The following is a 21,144-nucleotide window of genomic DNA, read 5'->3' as shown; positions in this document are numbered from 1 at the left end:
ATGTACTTGTGTTAAGTAGGTATGTGTGTTTAGTATGTAAGTGTGTGAAGTAGGTACGTGTGTTTAGTATGTACGTGTCTTAAGTAGGTACGTGTGTTTAGTATGTAAGTGTGTGAAGTAAGTACGTGTATTTAGTATGTAAGGGTGTTAAGTAGTTAGTGTGTTTAGTATGTAAGGGTGTTAAGTTTGTGTGTTGTGTATAATAAATGTGTTAAGTATGCAAGCATGTTAGTATGTGTGTTTAGTACGTGTTTTAAGCATGTGTGTTATGTGTTATAAATGTGTGAAGTATGTGTGTTTAGTATATAAGAGTGTAAAGTACGTGTGTTGTGTATAATAAATGTGTTAAGTGTGTGTTTTGTGTATAATAAGTGTGTTAAGTATGCAAGTGTGTTAAGTATGCCAGTGTGTTAAGTAGGTATGTGTGTTTAGTATGTACTTGTGTTAAGTAGGTATGTGTGTTTAGTATGTAAATGTGTGAAGTAGGTACAAGTGTTTAGTATGTAAGTGTGTTAAGTAGGTATGTGTGTTTAGTATGTAAGTGTGTTAAGTAAGTACGTGTATTTAGTATGTAAGTGTGTTAAGTAGTTAGTGTGTTTAGTATATAAGGGTGTTAAGTTTGTGTGTTGTGTATAATAAATGTGTTAAGTACGCAAGCATGTTAGTATGTGTGTTTAGTACGTGTTTTAAGCATGTGTGTTATGTATTATAAATGTGTGAAGTATTTAAGTGTGTTTAGTATATAAGAGTGTAAAGTATGTGTGTTGTGTATAAGAAATGTGTTAAGTGTGTGTTTTGTGTATAATAAGTGTGTTAAGTATGCAAGTGTGTTAAGTATGCCAGTGTGTTAAGTATGTAAGTGTGTTAAGTAGGTATGTGTGTTTAGTATGTACTTGTGTTAAGTAGGTATGTGTGTTTAGTATGTAAGTGTGTGAAGTAGGTACAAGTGTTTAGTATGTAAGTGTGTTAAGTAGGTACATGTGTTTAGTATGTACGTGTGTGAAGTAGGTACAAGTGTTTAGTATGTAAGTGTGTTAAGTAGGTATGTGTGTTTAGTATGTACTTGTGTTAAGTAGGTACGTGTGTTTAGTATGTAAGTGTGTGAAGTAGGTACAAGTGTTTAGTATGTAAGTGTGTTAAGTAGGTATGTGTGTTTAGTAGGTACTTGTGTTAAGTAGGTATGTGTGTTTAGTATGTAAGTGTGTGAAGTAGGTACAAGTGTTTAGTATGTAAGTGTGTTAAGTAGGTATGAGTGTTTAGTAGGTACGTGTGTTTAGTATGTAAGTGTGTTAAGTAGGTACGTGTGTTTAGTATGTAAGTGTGTTAAGTAAGTACGTGTATTTAGTATGTAAGTGTGTTAAGTAGTTAGTGTGTTTAGTATGTAAGGGTGTTAAGTTTGTGTGTTGTGTATAATAAATGGGTTAAGTATGCAAGCATGTTAGTATGTGTGTTTAGTACGTGTTTTAAGCATGTGTGTTATGTATTATAAATGTGTGAAGTATGTAAGTGTGTTTAGTATTTAAGAGTGTAAAGTATGTGTTTTGTTTATAAGAAATGTGTTAAGTGTGTGTTTTGTGTATAATAAGTGTGTTAAGTATGCAAGTGTGTTAAGTATGCAAGTGTGTTAAGTATGCAAGTGTGTTAAGTAGGTATGTGTGTTTAGTATGTACTTGTGTTAAGTAGGTATGTGTGTTTAGTATGTAAGTGTGTGAAGTAGGTACGAGTGTTTAGTATGTACTTGTGTTAAGTAGGTACGTGTGTTTAGTATGTAAGTGTGTTAAGTAGTTAGTGTGTTTAGTATGTAAGTGTGTTAAGTAGGTACGTGTGTTTAGTGTGTAAGTGTGTTAAGTAGGTATGTGTGTTTAGTATGTAAGTGTGTTATGTAAGTACGTGTATTTAGTATGTAAGTGTGTTAAGTAGTTAGTGTGTTTAGTATGTAAGGGTGTTAAGTTTGTGTGTTGTGTATAATAAATGTGTTAAGTACGCAAGCATGTTAGTATGTGTGTTTAGTACGTGTTTTAAGCATGTGTGTTATGTATTAAGTGTAATGTATAAGTGTTATGTATAAGTGTGAAGTATGTAGGTGTCTTTAGTATATAAGAGTGTAAAGTACGTGTGTTGTGTATAATAAATGTGTTAAGTATGTGTTGTGTGTATAATAAGTGTGTTAAGTATGCAATTGTGTTAAGTATGCAAGTGTGTTAAGTATGTAAGTGTGTTAAGTAGGTATGTGTGTTTAGTATGTAAGTGTGTGAAGTAAGTACGAGTGTTTAGTATGTACGTGTGTTAAGTAGGTATGTGTGTTTAGTATATAAGTGTGTTAAGTAGGTATGTGTGTTTAGTATGTAAGTGTGTTAAGTATGTACGTGTATTTAGTATGTAAGTGTGTTAAGTAGTTAGTGTGTTTAGTATGTAAGGTTGTTAAGTTTGTGTGTTGTGTATAATAAATGTGTTAAGTGTGTGTTTTGTGTATAATAAGTGTGTGAAGTAGGTACGAGTGTTCAGTATGTACGTGTCTTAAGTAGGTACGTGTGTTTAGTATGTACTTGTGTTAAGTAGGTATGTGTGTTTAGTATGTAAGTGTGTGAAGTAGGTACGAGTGTTTAGTGTGTACGTGTCTTAAGTAGGTATGTGTTTTTAGTATGTAAGTGTGTTAAGTAGGTACGTGTGTTTAGTATGTAAGTGTGTGAAGTAAGTACGTGTATTTAGTATGTAAGTGTGTTAAGTAGTTAGTGTGTTTAGTTTGTAAGGGTGTTAAGTTTGTGTGTTGTGTATAATAAATGGGTTAAGTATGCAAGCATGTTAGTATGTGTGTTTAGTACGTGTTTTAAGCATGTGTGTTATGTATTATAAATGTGTGAAGTATGTAAGTGTGTTTAGTATATAAGAGTGTAAAGTATGTGTTTTGTTTATAAGAAATGTGTTAAGTGTGTGTTTTGTGTATAATAAGTGTGTTAAGTATGCAAGTGTGTTAAGTATGCAAGTGTGTTAAGTATGTAAGTGTGTTAAGTAGGTATGTGTGTTTAGTATGTACTTGTGTTAAGTAGGTATGTGTGTTTAGTATGTAAGTGTGTGAAGTAGTTAGTGTGTTTAGTATGTAAGTGTGTTAAGTAGGTACGTGTGTTTAGTATGTAAGTGTGTTAAGTAGGTATGTGTGTTTAGTATGTAAGTGTGTTATGTAAGTACGTGTATTTAGTATGTAAGTGTGTTAAGTAGTTAGTGTGTTTAGTATGTAAGGGTGTTAAGTTTGTGTGTTGTGTATAATAAATGTGTTAAGTACGCAAGCATGTTAGTATGTGTGTTTAGTACGTGTTTTAAGCATGTGTGTTATGTATTAAGTGTAATGTATAAGTGTTATGTATAAGTGTGAAGTATGTAGGTGTCTTTAGTATATAAGAGTGTAAAGTACGTGTGTTGTGTATAATAAATGTGTTAAGTATGTGTTTTGTGTATAATAAGTGTGTTAAGTATGCAATTGTGTTAAGTATGCAAGTGTGTTAAGTATGTAAGTGTGTTAAGTAGGTATGTGTGTTTAGTATGTAAGTGTGTGAAGTAAGTACGAGTGTTTAGTATGTACGTGTGTTAAGTAGGTATGTGTGTTTAGTATATAAGTGTGTTAAGTAGGTATGTGTGTTTAGTATGTAAGTGTGTTAAGTATGTACGTGTATTTAGTATGTAAGTGTGTTAAGTAGTTAGTGTGTTTAGTATGTAAGGTTGTTAAGTTTGTGTGTTGTGTATAATAAATGTGTTAAGTGTGTGTTTTGTGTATAATAAGTGTGTGAAGTAGGTACGAGTGTTCAGTATGTACGTGTCTTAAGTAGGTACGTGTGTTTAGTATGTACTTGTGTTAAGTAGGTATGTGTGTTTAGTATGTAAGTGTGTGAAGTAGGTACGAGTGTTTAGTGTGTACGTGTCTTAAGTAGGTATGTGTTTTTAGTATGTAAGTGTGTTAAGTAGGTACGTGTGTTTAGTATGTAAGTGTGTGAAGTAAGTACGTGTATTTAGTATGTAAGTGTGTTAAGTAGTTAGTGTGTTTAGTATGTAAGGGTGTTAAGTTTGTGTGTTGTGTATAATAAATGTGTTAAGTGTGTGTTTTGTGTATAATAAGTGTGTGAAGTAGGTACGAGTGTTCAGTATGTACGTGTCTTAAGTAGGTACGTGTGTTTAGTATGTACTTGTGTTAAGTAGGTATGTGTGTTTAGTATGTAAGTGTGTGAAGTAGGTACGAGTGTTTAGTATGTACGTGTCTTAAGTAGGTACGTGTGTTTAGTATGTAAGTGTTTTAAGTAGGTACGTGTGTTTAGTATGTAAGTGTGTGAAGTAAGTACGTGTATTTAGTATGTAAGTGTGTTAAGTAGTTAGTGTGTTTAGTATGTAAGGGTGTTAAGTTTGTGTGTTGTGTATAATAAATGTGTTAAGTATGCAAGCATGTTAGTATGTGTGTTTAGTACGTGTTTTAAGCATGTGTGTTATGTATAAGTGTGAATTATGTAAGTGTGTTTAGTATATAAGAGTGTAAAGTACGTGTGTTGTGTATAATAAATGTGTTAAGTATGTGTTTTGTGTATAATAAGTGTGTTAAGTATGCAATTGTGTTAAGTATGCAAGTGTGTTAAGTATGTAAGTGTGTTAAGTAGGTATGTGTGTTTAGTATGTAAGTGTGTGAAGTAAGTACGAGTGTTTAGTATGTAAGTGTGTTAAGTAGGTATGTGTGTTTAGTATGTAAGTGTGTTAAGTAAGTATGTGTGTTTAGTATGTAAGTGTGTTAAGTATGTATGTGTATTTAGTATGTAAGTGTGTTAAGTAGTTAGTGTGTTTAGTATGTAAGGGTGTTAAGTTTGTGTGTTGTGTATAATAAATGTGTTAAGTGTGTGTTTTGTGTATAATAAGTGTGTGAAGTAGCTACGAGTGTTCAGTATGTACGTGTCTTAAGTAGGTACGTGTGTTTAGTATGTACTTGTGTTAAGTAGGTATGTGTGTTTAGTATGTAAGTGTAAAGTAGGTACGAGTATTTAGTATATACGTGTCTTAAGTAGGTATGTGTGTTTAGTATGTAAGTGTGTTAAGTAGGTATGTGTGTTTAGTATGTAAGTGTGTGAAGTAAGTATGTGTATTTAGTATGTAAGTGTGTTAAGTAGTTAGTGTGTTTAGTATGTAAGGGTGTTAAGTCTGTGTGTTGTGTATAATGAATGTGTTAAGTGTGTGTTTTGTGTATAATAAGTGTGTGAAGTAGGTATGAGTGTTCAGTATGTACGTGTCTTAAGTAGGTACGTGTGTTTAGTATGTACTTGTGTTAAGTAGGTATGTGTGTTTAGTATGTAAGTGTGTGAAGTAGGTACGTGTGTTTAGTATGTACGTGTCTCAAGTAGGTACGTGTGTTTAGTATGTAAGTGTGTGAAGTAAGTACGTGTATTTAGTATGTAAGTGTGTTAAGTAGTTAGTGTGTTTAGTATGTAAGGGTGTTAAGTTTGTGTGTTGTGTATAATAAATGTGTTAAGTATGCAAGCATGTTAGTATGTGTGTTTAGTACGTGTTTTAAGCATGTGTGTTATGTGTTATAAATGTGTGAAGTATGTGTGTTTAGTATATAAGAGTGTAAAGTACGTGTGTTGTGTATAATAAATGTGTTAAGTGTGTGTTTTGTGTATAATAAGTGTGTTAAGTATGCAAGTGTGTTAAGTATGCCAGTGTGTTAAGTAGGTATGTGTGTTTAGTATGTACTTGTGTTAAGTAGGTATGTGTGTTTAGTATGTAAATGTGTGAAGTAGGTACAAGTGTTTAGTATGTAAGTGTGTTAAGTAGGTATGTGTGTTTAGTAGGTACGTGTGTTTAGTAGGTACGTGTGTTTAGTATGTAAGTGTGTTAAGTAAGTACGTGTATTTAGTATGTAAGTGTGTTAAGTAGTTAGTGTGTTTAGTATATAAGGGTGTTAAGTTTGTGTGTTGTGTATAATAAATGTGTTAAGTACGCAAGCATGTTAGTATGTGTGTTTAGTACGTGTTTTAAGCATGTGTGTTATGTATTATAAATGTGTGAAGTATTTAAGTGTGTTTAGTATATAAGAGTGTAAAGTATGTGTGTTGTGTATAAGAAATGTGTTAAGTGTGTGTTTTGTGTATAATAAGTGTGTTAAGTATGCAAGTGTGTTAAGTATGCCAGTGTGTTAAGTATGTAAGTGTGTTAAGTAGGTATGTGTGTTTAGTATGTACTTGTGTTAAGTAGGTATGTGTGTTTAGTATGTAAGTGTGTGAAGTAGGTACAAGTGTTTAGTATGTAAGTGTGTTAAGTAGGTACATGTGTTTAGTATGTACGTGTGTGAAGTAGGTACAAGTGTTTAGTATGTAAGTGTGTTAAGTAGGTATGTGTGTTTAGTATGTACTTGTGTTAAGTAGGTACGTGTGTTTAGTATGTAAGTGTGTGAAGTAGGTACAAGTGTTTAGTATGTAAGTGTGTTAAGTAGGTATGTGTGTTTAGTAGGTACTTGTGTTAAGTAGGTATGTGTGTTTAGTATGTAAGTGTGTGAAGTAGGTACAAGTGTTTAGTATGTAAGTGTGTTAAGTAGGTATGAGTGTTTAGTAGGTACGTGTGTTTAGTATGTAAGTGTGTTAAGTAGGTACGTGTGTTTAGTATGTAAGTGTGTTAAGTAAGTACGTGTATTTAGTATGTAAGTGTGTTAAGTAGTTAGTGTGTTTAGTATATAAGGGTGTTAAGTTTGTGTGTTGTGTATAATAAATGGGTTAAGTATGCAAGCATGTTAGTATGTGTGTTTAGTACGTGTTTTAAGCATGTGTGTTATGTATTATAAATGTGTGAAGTATGTAAGTGTGTTTAGTATTTAAGAGTGTAAAGTATGTGTTTTGTTTATAAGAAATGTGTTAAGTGTGTGTTTTGTGTATAATAAGTGTGTTAAGTATGCAAGTGTGTTAAGTATGCAAGTGTGTTAAGTATGCAAGTGTGTTAAGTAGGTATGTGTGTTTAGTATGTACTTGTGTTAAGTAGGTATGTGTGTTTAGTATGTAAGTGTGTGAAGTAGGTACGAGTGTTTAGTATGTACTTGTGTTAAGTAGGTACGTGTGTTTAGTATGTAAGTGTGTTAAGTAGTTAGTGTGTTTAGTATGTAAGTGTGTTAAGTAGGTACGTGTGTTTAGTGTGTAAGTGTGTTAAGTAGGTATGTGTGTTTAGTATGTAAGTGTGTTATGTAAGTACGTGTATTTAGTATGTAAGTGTGTTAAGTAGTTAGTGTGTTTAGTATGTAAGGGTGTTAAGTTTGTGTGTTGTGTATAATAAATGTGTTAAGTACGCAAGCATGTTAGTATGTGTGTTTAGTACGTGTTTTAAGCATGTGTGTTATGTATTAAGTGTAATGTATAAGTGTTATGTATAAGTGTGAAGTATGTAGGTGTCTTTAGTATATAAGAGTGTAAAGTACGTGTGTTGTGTATAATAAATGTGTTAAGTATGTGTTGTGTGTATAATAAGTGTGTTAAGTATGCAATTGTGTTAAGTATGCAAGTGTGTTAAGTATGTAAGTGTGTTAAGTAGGTATGTGTGTTTAGTATGTAAGTGTGTGAAGTAAGTACGAGTGTTTAGTATGTACGTGTGTTAAGTAGGTATGTGTGTTTAGTATATAAGTGTGTTAAGTAGGTATGTGTGTTTAGTATGTAAGTGTGTTAAGTATGTACGTGTATTTAGTATGTAAGTGTGTTAAGTAGTTAGTGTGTTTAGTATGTAAGGTTGTTAAGTTTGTGTGTTGTGTATAATAAATGTGTTAAGTGTGTGTTTTGTGTATAATAAGTGTGTGAAGTAGGTACGAGTGTTCAGTATGTACGTGTCTTAAGTAGGTACGTGTGTTTAGTATGTACTTGTGTTAAGTAGGTATGTGTGTTTAGTATGTAAGTGTGTGAAGTAGGTACGAGTGTTTAGTGTGTACGTGTCTTAAGTAGGTATGTGTTTTTAGTATGTAAGTGTGTTAAGTAGGTACGTGTGTTTAGTATGTAAGTGTGTGAAGTAAGTACGTGTATTTAGTATGTAAGTGTGTTAAGTAGTTAGTGTGTTTAGTATGTAAGGGTGTTAAGTTTGTGTGTTGTGTATAATAAATGTGTTAAGTGTGTGTTTTGTGTATAATAAGTGTGTGAAGTAGGTACGAGTGTTCAGTATGTACGTGTCTTAAGTAGGTACGTGTGTTTAGTATGTACTTGTGTTAAGTAGGTATGTGTGTTTAGTATGTAAGTGTGTGAAGTAGGTACGAGTGTTTAGTATGTACGTGTCTTAAGTAGGTACGTGTGTTTAGTATGTAAGTGTTTTAAGTAGGTACGTGTGTTTAGTATGTAAGTGTGTGAAGTAAGTACGTGTATTTAGTATGTAAGTGTGTTAAGTAGTTAGTGTGTTTAGTATGTAAGGGTGTTAAGTTTGTGTGTTGTGTATAATAAATGTGTTAAGTATGCAAGCATGTTAGTATGTGTGTTTAGTACGTGTTTTAAGCATGTGTGTTATGTATAAGTGTGAAGTATGTAAGTGTGTTTAGTATATAAGAGTGTAAAGTACGTGTGTTGTGTATAATAAATGTGTTAAGTATGTGTTTTGTGTATAATAAGTGTGTTAAGTATGCAATTGTGTTAAGTATGCAAGTGTGTTAAGTATGTAAGTGTGTTAAGTAGGTATGTGTGTTTAGTATGTAAGTGTGTGAAGTAAGTACGAGTGTTTAGTATGTAAGTGTGTTAAGTAGGTATGTGTGTTTAGTATGTAAGTGTGTTAAGTAAGTATGTGTGTTTAGTATGTAAGTGTGTTAAGTATGTATGTGTATTTAGTATGTAAGTGTGTTAAGTAGTTAGTGTGTTTAGTATGTAAGGGTGTTAAGTTTGTGTGTTGTGTATAATAAATGTGTTAAGTGTGTGTTTTGTGTATAATAAGTGTGTGAAGTAGCTACGAGTGTTCAGTATGTACGTGTCTTAAGTAGGTACGTGTGTTTAGTATGTACTTGTGTTAAGTAGGTATGTGTGTTTAGTATGTAAGTGTGTAAAGTAGGTACGAGTGTTTAGTATGTACGTGTCTTAAGTAGGTATGTGTGTTTAGTATGTAAGTGTGTTAAGTAGGTACGTGTGTTTAGTATGTAAGTGTGTGAAGTAAGTACGTGTATTTAGTATGTAAGTGTGTTAAGTAGTTAGTGTGTTTAGTATGTAAGGGTGTTAAGTCTGTGTGTTGTGTATAATGAATGTGTTAAGTGTGTGTTTTGTGTATAATAAGTGTGTGAAGTAGGTATGAGTGTTCAGTATGTACGTGTCTTAAGTAGGTACGTGTGTTTAGTATGTACTTGTGTTAAGTAGGTATGTGTGTTTAGTATGTAAGTGTGTGAAGTAGGTACGTGTGTTTAGTATGTAAGTGTTTTAAGTAGGTACGTGTGTTTAGTATGTAAGTGTGTGAAGTAAGTACGTGTATTTAGTATGTAAGTGTGTTAAGTAGTTAGTGTGTTTAGTATGTAAGGGTGTTAAGTTTGTGTGTTGTGTATAATAAATGTGTTAAGTATGCAAGCATGTTAGTATGTGTGTTTAGTACGTGTTTTAAGCATGTGTGTTATGTATAAGTGTGAAGTATGTAGGTGTGTTTAGTATATAAGAGTGTAAAGTACGTGTGTTGTGTATAATAAATGTGTTAAGTGTGTGTTTTGTGTATAATAAGTGTGTTAAGTATGCAATTGTGTTAAGTTTGCAAGTGTGTTAAGTATGTAAGTGTGTTAAGTAGGTATGTGTGTTTAGTATGTAAGTGTGTGAAGTAAGTACGAGTGTTTAGTATGTAAGTGTGTTAAGTAGGTATGTGTGTTTAGTATGTAAGTGTGTTAAGTAGGTATGTGTGTTTAGTATGTAAGTGTGTTAAGTATGTACGTGTATTTAGTATGTAAGTGTGTTAAGTAGTTAGTGTGTTTAGTATGTAAGGGTGTTAAGTTTGTGTGTTGTGTATAATAAATGTGTTAAATGTGTGTTTTGTGTATAATAAGTGTGTGAAGTAGGTACGAGTGTTCAGTATGTACGTGTCTTAAGTAGGTACGTGTGTTTAGTATGTACTTGTGTTAAGTAGGTATGTGTGTTTAGTATGTAAGTGTGTGAAGTAGGTATGAGTGTTTAGTATGTACGTGTCTTAAGTAGGTACGTGTGTTTAGTATGTAAGTGTGTTAAGTAGGTACGTGTGTTTAGTATGTAAGTGTTTTAAGTAGGTACGTGTGTTTAGTATGTAAGTGTGTGAAGTAAGTACGTGTATTTAGTATGTGTGTTAAGTAGTTAGTGTGTTTAGTACATGTTTTAAGCATGTGTGTTATGTATTATAAATGTGTGAAGTATGTAAATGTGTTTGGTATATAAGAGTGTAAAGTACGTGTGTTGTGTATAATAAATGTGTTAAGTGTGTGTTTTGTGTATAATAAGTGTGTTAAGTATGCAAGTGTGTTAAGTATGCAAGTGTGTTTAGTATGTACTTGTGTTAAGTAGGTACGTGTGTTTAGTATGTAAGTCTTTTAAGTAGGTACGTGTGTTTAGTATGTAAGTGTGTGAAGTAAGTACGTGTATTTAGTATGTAAGTGTGTTAAGTAGTTAGTGTGTTTAGTATGTAAGGGTGTTAAGTTTGTGTGTTGTGTATAATAAATGTGTTAAGTATGCAAGCATGTTAGTATGTGTGTTTAGTACGTGTTTTAAGCATGTGTGTTATGTATAAGTGTGAAGTATGTAGGTGTGTTTAGTATATAAGAGTGTAAAGTACGTGTGTTGTGTATAATAAATGTGTTAAGTGTGTGTTTTGTGTATAATAAGTGTGTTAAGTATGCAATTGTGTTAAGTTTGCAAGTGTGTTAAGTATGTAAGTGTGTTAAGTAGGTATGTGTGTTTAGTATGTAAGTGTGTGAAGTAAGTACGAGTGTTTAGTATGTAAGTGTGTTAAGTAGGTATGTGTGTTTAGTATGTAAGTGTGTTAAGTAGGTATGTGTGTTTAGTATGTAAGTGTGTTAAGTATGTACGTGTATTTAGTATGTAAGTGTGTTAAGTAGTTAGTGTGTTTAGTATGTAAGGGTGTTAAGTTTGTGTGTTGTGTATAATAAATGTGTTAAGTGTGTGTTTTGTGTATAATAAGTGTGTGAAGTAGGTACGAGTGTTCAGTATGTACGTGTCTTAAGTAGGTACGTGTGTTTAGTATGTACTTGTGTTAAGTAGGTATGTGTGTTTAGTATGTAAGTGTGTGAAGTAGGTATGAGTGTTTAGTATGTACGTGTCTTAAGTAGGTACGTGTGTTTAGTATGTAAGTGTGTTAAGTAGGTACGTGTGTTTAGTATGTAAGTGTTTTAAGTAGGTACGTGTGTTTAGTATGTAAGTGTGTGAAGTAAGTACGTGTATTTAGTATGTGTGTTAAGTAGTTAGTGTGTTTAGTACATGTTTTAAGCATGTGTGTTATGTATTATAAATGTGTGAAGTATGTAAATGTGTTTAGTATATAAGAGTGTAAAGTACGTGTGTTGTGTATAATAAATGTGTTAAGTGTGTGTTTTGTGTATAATAAGTGTGTTAAGTATGCAAGTGTGTTAAGTATGCAAGTGTGTTAAGTAGGTATGTGTGTTTAGTATGTACTTGTGTTAAGTAGGTATGTGTGTTTAGTATGTAAGTGTGTTAAGTAGGTACGTGTGTTTAGTATGTAAGTGTGTTAAGTAGGTACGTGTGTTTAGTATGTAAGTGTGTGAAGTAGGTACGTGTGTTTAGTATGTAAGTGTGTGAAGTAGGTACGTGTGTTTAGTATGTAAGTGTGTGAAGTAGGTATGTGTGTTTAGTATGTAAGTGTGTTAAGTATGTGTGTTGTGTATAATAAGTGTGATACGTATGCAAGTGTGTTAAGTATGTAAGTTTAGACTAAGTTGGAGCGATTTAAGTCCAAGAGCAAGACCTAGTGCTTGGGTGAGAGGCCAAAAGTCTAGAGAGTCCAGGTGCCATCGATTGACTGCCCTGAAAGTCATCAGTTTCTGGTCTGGTCATGCTTCAGAAGTCCAAAGTGAATTTTTCTTCCGGTCTTTCCCTCCCACAGGGCCTACATGAGCGTGAAAGAGCTGAAGCAGGAGCTCCATCTGAGCGGCACCGACACGCTCAATGTCTTCTTTGCCAGCAACTCTGTCCGAGAAGAACTAGCCGGAGCAGCCACCTGGCCGTGGGCCAAGGAAGCTCTGACACACCAAGGTAATTCAATGACCCCTGCTAAGGATTGTTGAAGCCCAAACTAAGGCAGGGAGAAGAAGGAACGTTGAACTTCTTGGGTGGTCAAGACCAGGAGAACAGACTCACAAGTTCCCCCAGGTACCACAACACTCTCAGTTCTGAAACTGAAATCTTCTGCCCCTCCTTTAGGCACTGAGACCGTCAATTAGCCTTGAGAAGGAGCGGGGGAGAATTAGGTTGACAGCACAATCAAGCACTCAAGTTTGACCAAAAGTGGATGTGAGTTTCCTAGATGAATGTACCCACAGGCGGCCAAATATTCTGTCCAAGGGGCAAGAATGCGATGGCGATCGACCACAGGGGGCAGATGATTGGATTCTTGAGAGAAAAGGGCAGGAACTCATAGGCTGAGCAGATCTGTGACATGCCGGTGAGGGTGTTATGCATGGGTGTACTTGATCAGGGGGAGGTGGATGGACTGCGAAGCGGGGGGATGCCGCCAGATCCCGATTTTCTATATCCATTTGTTTGCCTTCGGATAAAATCCCAGGGCCAAACTGCAGGAGTTCCCGATCACAAAAACTGTGGACTACTGTTTGACACCATGGCTAAAGGATTCCCACGGAAGAAAAACAACATTTATAACTAGGCGCTCGGCAAACCATAGACAAAGTCCAATGCAACATAGGACCAAGAGCAGGGTGGGTATGTGTAAAGGACAAAGCAAACGCTTTGTCTGAAGTCCTGTCCCACCTGGACACCTGCTCCTTGCATCTGCCACCAGAATGGGCAATGGACATCCATCCATCCATTTTCTACCGCTTATTCCCTTTCGGGGTCGCGGGGGGCGCTGGCGCCTATCTCAGCTACAATCGGGCGGAAGGCGGGGTACACCCTGGACAAGTCGCCACCTCATCACAGGGCCAACACAGATAGACAGACAACATTCACACTCACATTCACACACTATGGCCAATTTAGTGTCGCCAATCAACCTATCCCCAGGTGCATGTCTTTGGAGGTGGGAGGAAGCCGGAGTACCCGGAGGGAACCCACGCATTCACGGGGAGAACATGCAAACTCCACACAGAAAGATCCCGAGCCTGGATTTGAACCCAAGACTGCAGGACCTTCGTATTGTGAGGCAGACGCACTAACCCCTCTGGCACCAGAATGGGCAATGGACAGTTCAGGTCAAAGTTCCGGAGTAACAAATCAAAGGCTGGGGAAGCTTCAAGAGGATGAGGTTCTTGGGATTCCCCTCAGAAGGTAGTACATCCAGGCAATAAAATTGTCGGGCGTTCTCGGCCTCAGGGCAGTAGAAAAATGTGAAATTAAGAAGACTGGAGTTGAGCCTTCGAGCAAAGCAAAGATAACCACGATCTTGGGCTAAGTCAGTTTGGGGAAGGGATCACTGTAGGTGGAACGTGCCAGCCAGCAACTCCCTCTTGCCATTACCAACATTCTGTTCCACCGGGATCAGGCAACGAGAGAAGAAGACACAGGTGTGACATTTTTTGTTTGGTGGACTGTTGGGACAACCCAGCTTTGACAGAGGCAGGATTAGGGTGAGAAAGTCCAGGAGCAGAGCTAAACTAGGAATCCCAACCCAAAACGCAGGTGCCACGACAAAAAAATAAAAGCACCATCCCCGCACAGGCATGCCAATCGGGGACAGGTTCTCCCAGGACCAGACCTGCAGCAGGCCAATTGAAATGCCACAAACAGACACACCCGCCTGTGGACAATCAATCAATCAATGTTTACTTATATAGCCCTAAATCACCAGTGTCTCAAATGGCTGCACAAGCCACAACGAAATCCTCGGCTCAGATCCCACATCAGGGCGAGGAAAAAGTCAACCCAAAGAGACAATAACAAACCTTGGAGGGGACTGGAGATGTGTAACATAATACTAGTAAGAGTCCAGTCCATAGTGGATCTAACATAATAGTGTGAGAGTCCAGTCCATAGTGGATCTAACATAATAGTGAGAGTCCAGTCCATAGTGGATCTAACATAATAGTGAGAGTCCAGTCCATAGTGGATCTAACATAATAGTGTGAGAGTCCAGTCCATAGTGGATCTAACATAATAGTGTGAGAGTCCAGTCCATAGTGGATGTAACATAATAGTGAGAGTCCAGTCCATAGTGGATGTAACATAATAGTGAGAGTCCAGTCCATAGTGGATCTAACATAATAGTGAGAGTCCAGTCCATAGTGGATCTAACATATAAGTGAGAGTCCAGTCCATATTGGGGCCAGAAGGAGACCATTCCGAGTGGAGACAGGTCAGCAGTGCAGACACATCCCCAACCAATACACAGACGAGCGGTCCACCCCGGGTCCCGACTTTGGGCCTGTCCAAAGTCGGGACCCGGGGTGGACCGCTCTTCGGACAGCTGGTGCTTCATCCTTGGCCACCGAAAATGACAAGGCATGGTAGAAGCAGAAGACAACCAGCGCCTGATCCAGTGAGTGACCATAGCCCTTGCAGGCAGGAAGGAGATGGGACGCCTCACCCAGAGGGGCCCAGAGGCACCCCACTGCCAGAAAGACAAACCTCTCCGGCCTAGCAGCCCTTACATAATTTTGGTGGAAGTTCTCTGAACGACAGTTCGAAGAAAATAAGCTATCTGAATAGTGATTGTACTTCAACTTTCCTAAGAATTTGTAGTTCCTCTCCTCAGGTGGAATGGTGCTGAACCCCTCCTATTTTGGCACAAGTGGCCACCACAACACCATGATCCATGAAATGGGTCACATTCTTGGACTGTACCATGTCTTCAAGGGAGTAAGCGAACGAGAATCCTGCGACGACCCATGTCAGGTATCACACATTTCACCTCGGTATATTTATGCACACCCTTAACCTCCAAGTCCACAGGGGTTACATTGTACACCGCCTCCCGCATACTTTTAGGGGTTCTTTCTAACCAGAAGTGGCCCCAAAGGGTTTGGGCCGTATTAACTTGTAACCAAGGTAGTCCTTGAATTCAAATGGGCTAACGTACCTGGATTCACAAACCACGCGGGAAAGGACCCTAGAGACCGCAGGGGACCCCAACTTGTCCTAAGATCCCAAAGGATCCCAAATGGACATAATTCTCAAAGTACGGGACGGAACCTATTTGGGTACATGTCAAACCTTTTTGGGAACCTCATTTGCAATTTTTGGGGAATTCTAGAACCTTACCCTGTTCCCCCCCAGGGGCCTACATGGGTACAACTGGGACTGTTTAGGTACTTTTAAAACCAGGTTAGGGCTGGCCTAGACCCAGCATGAAGGTGCAAAATCGGCAGTGGATAAAGTCCTACTTTGCCCAAGAGCAGGAGACAACAGCATCCATGGAAACGGGAGATCTTTGTGCTGACACGGCACCGACACCCAAGTCCAAAAGCTGCCATGATCCTGGAGCTGTGAACGACACCTGTGGCACCACCGTGTACCAGGACACACCTTACAACAATTACATGAGTTACACAGGTGAGTCCAAAACTGTGTAATTAACGTGTTGTTAATCATAATAAGACCCTAACTACACCTCCCCAAACTTCTCCAAATTGTTTGTGCTCCAAACATGTTCGTTTGTGCGCATGCGGTTTATAAAATTTTAGATCTTGTACCCGTGATCTTGTCCTTTGGTCAGAACCAAAGATCGTGACATAGGTGAGGATGGGAACATAGATCTTGTACCCGTGATCTTGTCCTTTGGTCAGAACCAAAGATCGTGACATAGGTGAGGATGGGAACATAGATCTTGTACCCATGATCTTGTCCTTTGGTCAGAACCAAAGATCGTGACATAGGTGAGGATGGGAACATAGATCTTGTACCCGTGATCTTGTCCTTTGGTCAGAACCAAAGATCGTGACCATAGGTGAGGATGGGAACATAGATCTTGTACCCGAGATCTTGTCCTTTGGTCAGAACCAAAGATCGTGACATAGGTAGGGATGGGAATGTAGAACTTGTACCCGCGATCTTGTCCTTTCGGTCAAAACCCAAAGATCATGACCATAGGTGAGGATGGGAACGTAGATCGACCGGTAAATTGAGAGCTTTGCCTTCTGGCTCAGCTCCTTCTTCACCACAACGGATCAATACAGCGTCCGCATTACTGAAGACGCCGCACCGAGCCGCCTGTCGACCTCACCATCCACTCTTCCCCCACTCCTGAACAAGACTCTGAGGTACTTGAACTCCTCCACCTGGGGCAAGATCTCCTCCCCAACCCAAAGATGGCACTCCACCCTTCTCCGGACTTCCTGTCCTGTGCCTTAATTTAGTACTTGTCACTTCCTCATGCTGCCACACCTGCCACCTGGTTGGCAACCAGGACTCACCTGGACCTGCATGCCCAATCAGGCTCCTAGTTCAGTCCCGCCGTGTCCTCCGGACAGGGTCGGATCTTGGCTCCATGCCCACGGGTTCATCAGAAGTTGACTCGTTGCACTCGCTTTCTTTTGTTTCCTCCACTTTTTCCGGTTGTTTCTCCACTCCATGTGAGTGTGCCTTTTTGTTTGTTTGAAATAATATTATTTTACCCTGTTTCTGCAGCCTTGGGGTTAGATCCCAAAGCTGTGGTCCCAGAAATACTGTGACGTGGAGCACTTGAAATACTCGATTCTGTTCTTTTCTAACCCCCTTGTACTAGATGACAACTGCACCAACCGCTTCACCCCCAACCAGGTGGCCAGGATGCATTGCTATGTTGACCTGGTCTACCAGAGGTGGCTGACGCAAGGTTTGCCCGCTCCCGTTCCTCTGGCACCGCTAATCACCCAGCAGGGTCCGGATTGGGTTTCCATCTACTGGCCGGCGCCACTAGGAGGACCGCTACACCAAAGGTACACACCCGTGTGTTAGGAATGTACACACAGTACCACATTCCTGGGTGGATCTCGAGGGTTGGAGTTGGGGTTTAAATCACCATAAACAACGTACTCTTGATCGAAAACAGCAATAAAAAAAGTCTGGCGTTCTATCCATTTTCTTGTATCCTTTAGCTCCGCCCCCAACCTGCAATCTGAAGTCAGCTGTCAGGAATGCGAGGGAGGTGGCGTCTTCCAGCAGTACGCCCAGGAGGCCACCTCCACCCGCGTCTGCGACACCTCCGGCTACTGGACACCTGACGAGGCCATCGGTCAGTCACGCCTGCTAACAGTGTTAGCTTTCAGCCACGCTCTGTTAGCAGCTGCTAACAGTGTTAGCTTTCAGCACCTGCTAAAAGTGTAAGCTTTCGGCCACACTCTGTTAGCTAAACAGATGTCTCTTTGAAGTGAGCTTTTGTTCACTTAACTCATAAATTGAGGTAGCACACTTTTGTTCACTTAAGTCATAGATTGAGGTAGCACACATTTGTTTACTTAACTCAGAGATTGAGGTAGCACACTTTTGTTCACTTCACTCATAAATTGAGGTAGCACAGTTTTGTTCACTTCACTCATAAATTGAGGTAGCACACTGGTCGTGTTTGTTCTCACCTGAAGGCAAACCGGACGTGGAGAAGTTGTGTGAACCCAGTCTACAAGCCTGGAGTCCAGAGCTCAGTCTTTACGACACCAACGTGACCTCACCGTGTCCACAACCGGAAGGCTGCACCCTCACGCTGAAGTTCCGCTACCCTCTTGTCCCACACACGCTCACCCTCTGGGTCACCTACATCTCCGCAAGTAAGTAATACAAGAGTACATGAAACGTCGCTCAGCTGCATATGGAAGTTATTTCAAGTAATGCATTAGTTACTTTCTCTAGTAATTAGTTACATTCATTCCAGAGTAATTCCTTATTTTTTGGCAAAGAAAGGAGTCACTGATTAGTAAGTTCCTAACAGTAAATACGGGTGTGGTGTTGGACTCCAACACATCGCTGTCGCAGAGTTCAGCAAGAAGAAGAAGTAAAGGGCAGTGCTGAAGCAGAGAAGAAAAGTGAAAGGAAACCACGTCTGTAAAAATGAAACCTCAAAATTCAAGTCCGTTTTTTGGAAAATGGATTATTATGAAAGATCGTCTATGACTGTGTTTGTTTCCTAAGCACAAACATTATGACTCAAGTGGTGAAATGTCCCAAATTACCCAGAATTTCCGGTTTTCCGAGGCATTTTTACCGTTGAAAATGAATGCATTTTTTTTAACCCGCATATTTGCCACATTTCTCACTCGATTTGAAGCCTTTCACTTTCAACACCTTCCATTCTTTTTGGACGATCAAACTACCATCTTCCACGGTAAAAAAAAAATCCAGGAATTCCTATTGTCACCTCTTCCTGGAAAGTCTGCACAGTCCACATTTTCAAACAATTCCAACCCTTCCACCTTAAAAACATTCCTCTTAGTTGGGACAAAAAATGCTCCTATTCTTTTTCTGTACAAATTCATGGTTTTCCCGAAATTCCAAATGACCCATTCTCATTTCAAACTGTTACTACGTCAACACTTTTCAACCGGTCCCAAAAGTTCCACCATTTATATAATCCAGGAAAATTGTACTATCATCAACATTTCCCAAAATTCCTGTTTTTTCCAAAATCCCCAAATTTCCAGGAATTTCTACAATTTTTAGTTCTACAATGCCCTAAATTCTCAAAATGTCGCGCCATTTCCGACCTTTCAATCATCCACCTACACTACTCTTCACATACATCGAACGCAAAACATGTTTTACCTTTCCCAAAAATCCCGGTTTACCCGGAATTTGCAGTAATTTTCTGCCCATAGACAATGAATGGGAAACATACAATCTACTGTATATCCCTCATTTCTCATCTGATTTGAAGCGTTCCACTTTCAACACCTTCCACTCACATCGGACAATAAAACTACCATTTTCCAAGTAAAAAAAAAAATTCCAGGAATTTTCAGAATTCCTGCTTTTTCAAAGCCCTATTTTTGCCTCTTCCTGGAAATTTTCCACAGTCCACATTTTCCAACCAATTCCAACCATCTAAACATTCCTCTTAGTTGGGACAACATATGCTCTTATGTTTTTCCCGCAACAATTCCCGTTTTTTTTCCAAAATTCCAGGAATTCCGAAACACCCAGTCTCAAGTCAAACTCTTACTACGTCAACACTTTTCAACCGGTCCCAAAAATTCCACCATTTATATCATCTGGGAAAATTGTACTAGTATCAACATTTTCCAAAATTCCTGTTTTTTTCCAAAATTCCCAAATTTCCAGGAAGTTCTACAATACCCTAAATTCTCAAAATGTTGATCCATTTCCGACCTTCCAATCATCCACCCACACTACTCTTCACATATATCTAACGTATAATTCCCAGCTTACCCGGAATTTCCAGTAATTTTCTCCCTATCGACAATGACTAGGAAATCTACAATCTACTGCATATAACCTAATTTCTCACCCCGCACATTCAAGTCAGCATTTTTCCCAGTTTAGAAAATTCCCTGATTACCCGGATTTACCAGGAATTTCTCCCCCTTGAAAATGAAAGGGCAATATACAAACCTCTCTATATCCCACATTTCTCACCCGATTGGAGCCGTTCCAACATCCACACACTCCACCCACCCTGGACTTCCATGTACCAAAGGTGCACAGGTAAATATTTGGTCTTCTCCCAGCAGGATGAAAGCCAAAAGGAGGGAAAATATTGCCATACCAAATATTTCCTTCCATTCAGTCTGATGTCCACGGTCTAGCCTGACGTCGACCTTCCTCCAGGTAACCCCGCCCTGGCGGACGTGGAGCTGATCCCAGACGCAGGTGAGAGCATCCACCTGGGAGCGCAGCACGTCTTCTGTGACACACCCTTCACGCTGCGCCTGCCCGCCATCCACGTGGCCGTGAGCGCCGTCAAGCTGAGCACCTTTGACGAGAAGCTGGAGGTGGACGCCGCCATGTTGTCTTCAGGTCCTGCCAGTCCTCTGTGCGCCGCCTGTTCGCCTTTGCTGTATCGGGTCCACAGGCGGCCTGCTTGGCGCGGTCCACCGCCGTCGCCTCGGACTCAGCAGACCTTCACGGACAGGTGAGCACTACCTGCTTGTTTCTCCCAGAATTCCACCGTGCTAAGATGAATATCTCATCCCAGTGGAGTCCAAAGTGTGGACCCGGAGTCATTGGGCAAATCTGTAACTGTGACAATGTTTGTCAGCAGACGTGTGGAGAGGGGACAAGAGTACGAGTACGTAGTCCAGGTCCAGGCTGGCGGTCTTCTGGGCAGTCCTTCGCCACCCCTACTTTATACTCACGGACAGCCTTACTGCGGCGATGGCGTCATTGCAGGGTACGAGTACTTTCACGCACGGAAACCTTGACAGGGCTGATTGCCGTCTCTTGTCCGTAGGGCCGAGGAGTGCGACGACGGCAATCTGCTGGATGCGGATGGCTGCTCCAAGAAGTGTCTCCAGGAAAGTGGCTTCAACTGCCTTGGTGAGAGAGAAACCCTCAGCATGTTCACAAAATCCATCCATCCATCTTCTTCCGCTTATCCGAGGTGGGGTTGCAGGACCAGCAGCCTAAGAAGGGAAACCCAGCCTTCCGTCTCCCCCAGCCACTTTGTTCAGCCCCTCTCTGGGGATCCTGAGGCGTTCCCAGGCCAGTCAGGAAAGATACTCTCCCCAACGTGTCCTGGGTCTTCTCCGTGGCCTCCTGCAGGTCGGATGTGCCCGGGTAGCATCCTGACCAGATGCCCGAACCACCTCATCTGGCTCCTCTCCATGTGGAGGAGCAACAGCTTTACTTTGAGCTCCCCCCGGATGACAGGGCTTGTCACCCTATCTCTAAGGGAGAGACCCGCCACCCGGCGGAGTGAACTCATTTGGGCCACTTGTACCCGTGATCTTGTGCTTTTGGTCATAACCCAAAGCTCATGACGATAGGTGAGGATGGGAACGTAGATTGACCGTTCAATTGAGAGCTTTGCCTTCCGGCTCAGCTCCTTCTTCACCACATCGGATCGATACAGCGTCCGCATTACTGAAGGCATCACACCGAT

General features: G+C 39.4%; 1 protein-coding gene across 1 annotated transcript in view; it reads left to right on the top strand.

Moving 5' to 3' along the window:
* LOC133545222 (pappalysin-2-like) overlaps nucleotides 1–21,144 on the top strand; it is a 93,099-nt gene that overhangs the window by 43,518 nt on the left and 28,437 nt on the right. Inside the window, exons 5-13 of the mRNA XM_061890617.1 lie at nucleotides 12,052–12,200; nucleotides 14,872–15,011; nucleotides 15,515–15,668; nucleotides 16,840–17,032; nucleotides 17,192–17,328; nucleotides 17,675–17,857; nucleotides 19,872–20,175; nucleotides 20,305–20,433; nucleotides 20,494–20,579. Coding sequence (XP_061746601.1) covers nucleotides 12,052–12,200; nucleotides 14,872–15,011; nucleotides 15,515–15,668; nucleotides 16,840–17,032; nucleotides 17,192–17,328; nucleotides 17,675–17,857; nucleotides 19,872–20,175; nucleotides 20,305–20,433; nucleotides 20,494–20,579 — 1,475 coding nt within the window. The remainder of the gene's footprint in view (nucleotides 1–12,051; nucleotides 12,201–14,871; nucleotides 15,012–15,514; nucleotides 15,669–16,839; nucleotides 17,033–17,191; nucleotides 17,329–17,674; nucleotides 17,858–19,871; nucleotides 20,176–20,304; nucleotides 20,434–20,493; nucleotides 20,580–21,144) is intronic.

The sequence above is a fragment of the Nerophis ophidion genome, linkage group LG28 (genome assembly GCF_033978795.1).
Source record: "Nerophis ophidion isolate RoL-2023_Sa linkage group LG28, RoL_Noph_v1.0, whole genome shotgun sequence".
Taxonomy (NCBI): Eukaryota; Metazoa; Chordata; class Actinopteri; order Syngnathiformes; family Syngnathidae; genus Nerophis; species Nerophis ophidion.
Note: the sequence above shows the minus strand (reverse complement) of the source record. Positions and strands in the feature narration are given on the sequence as shown.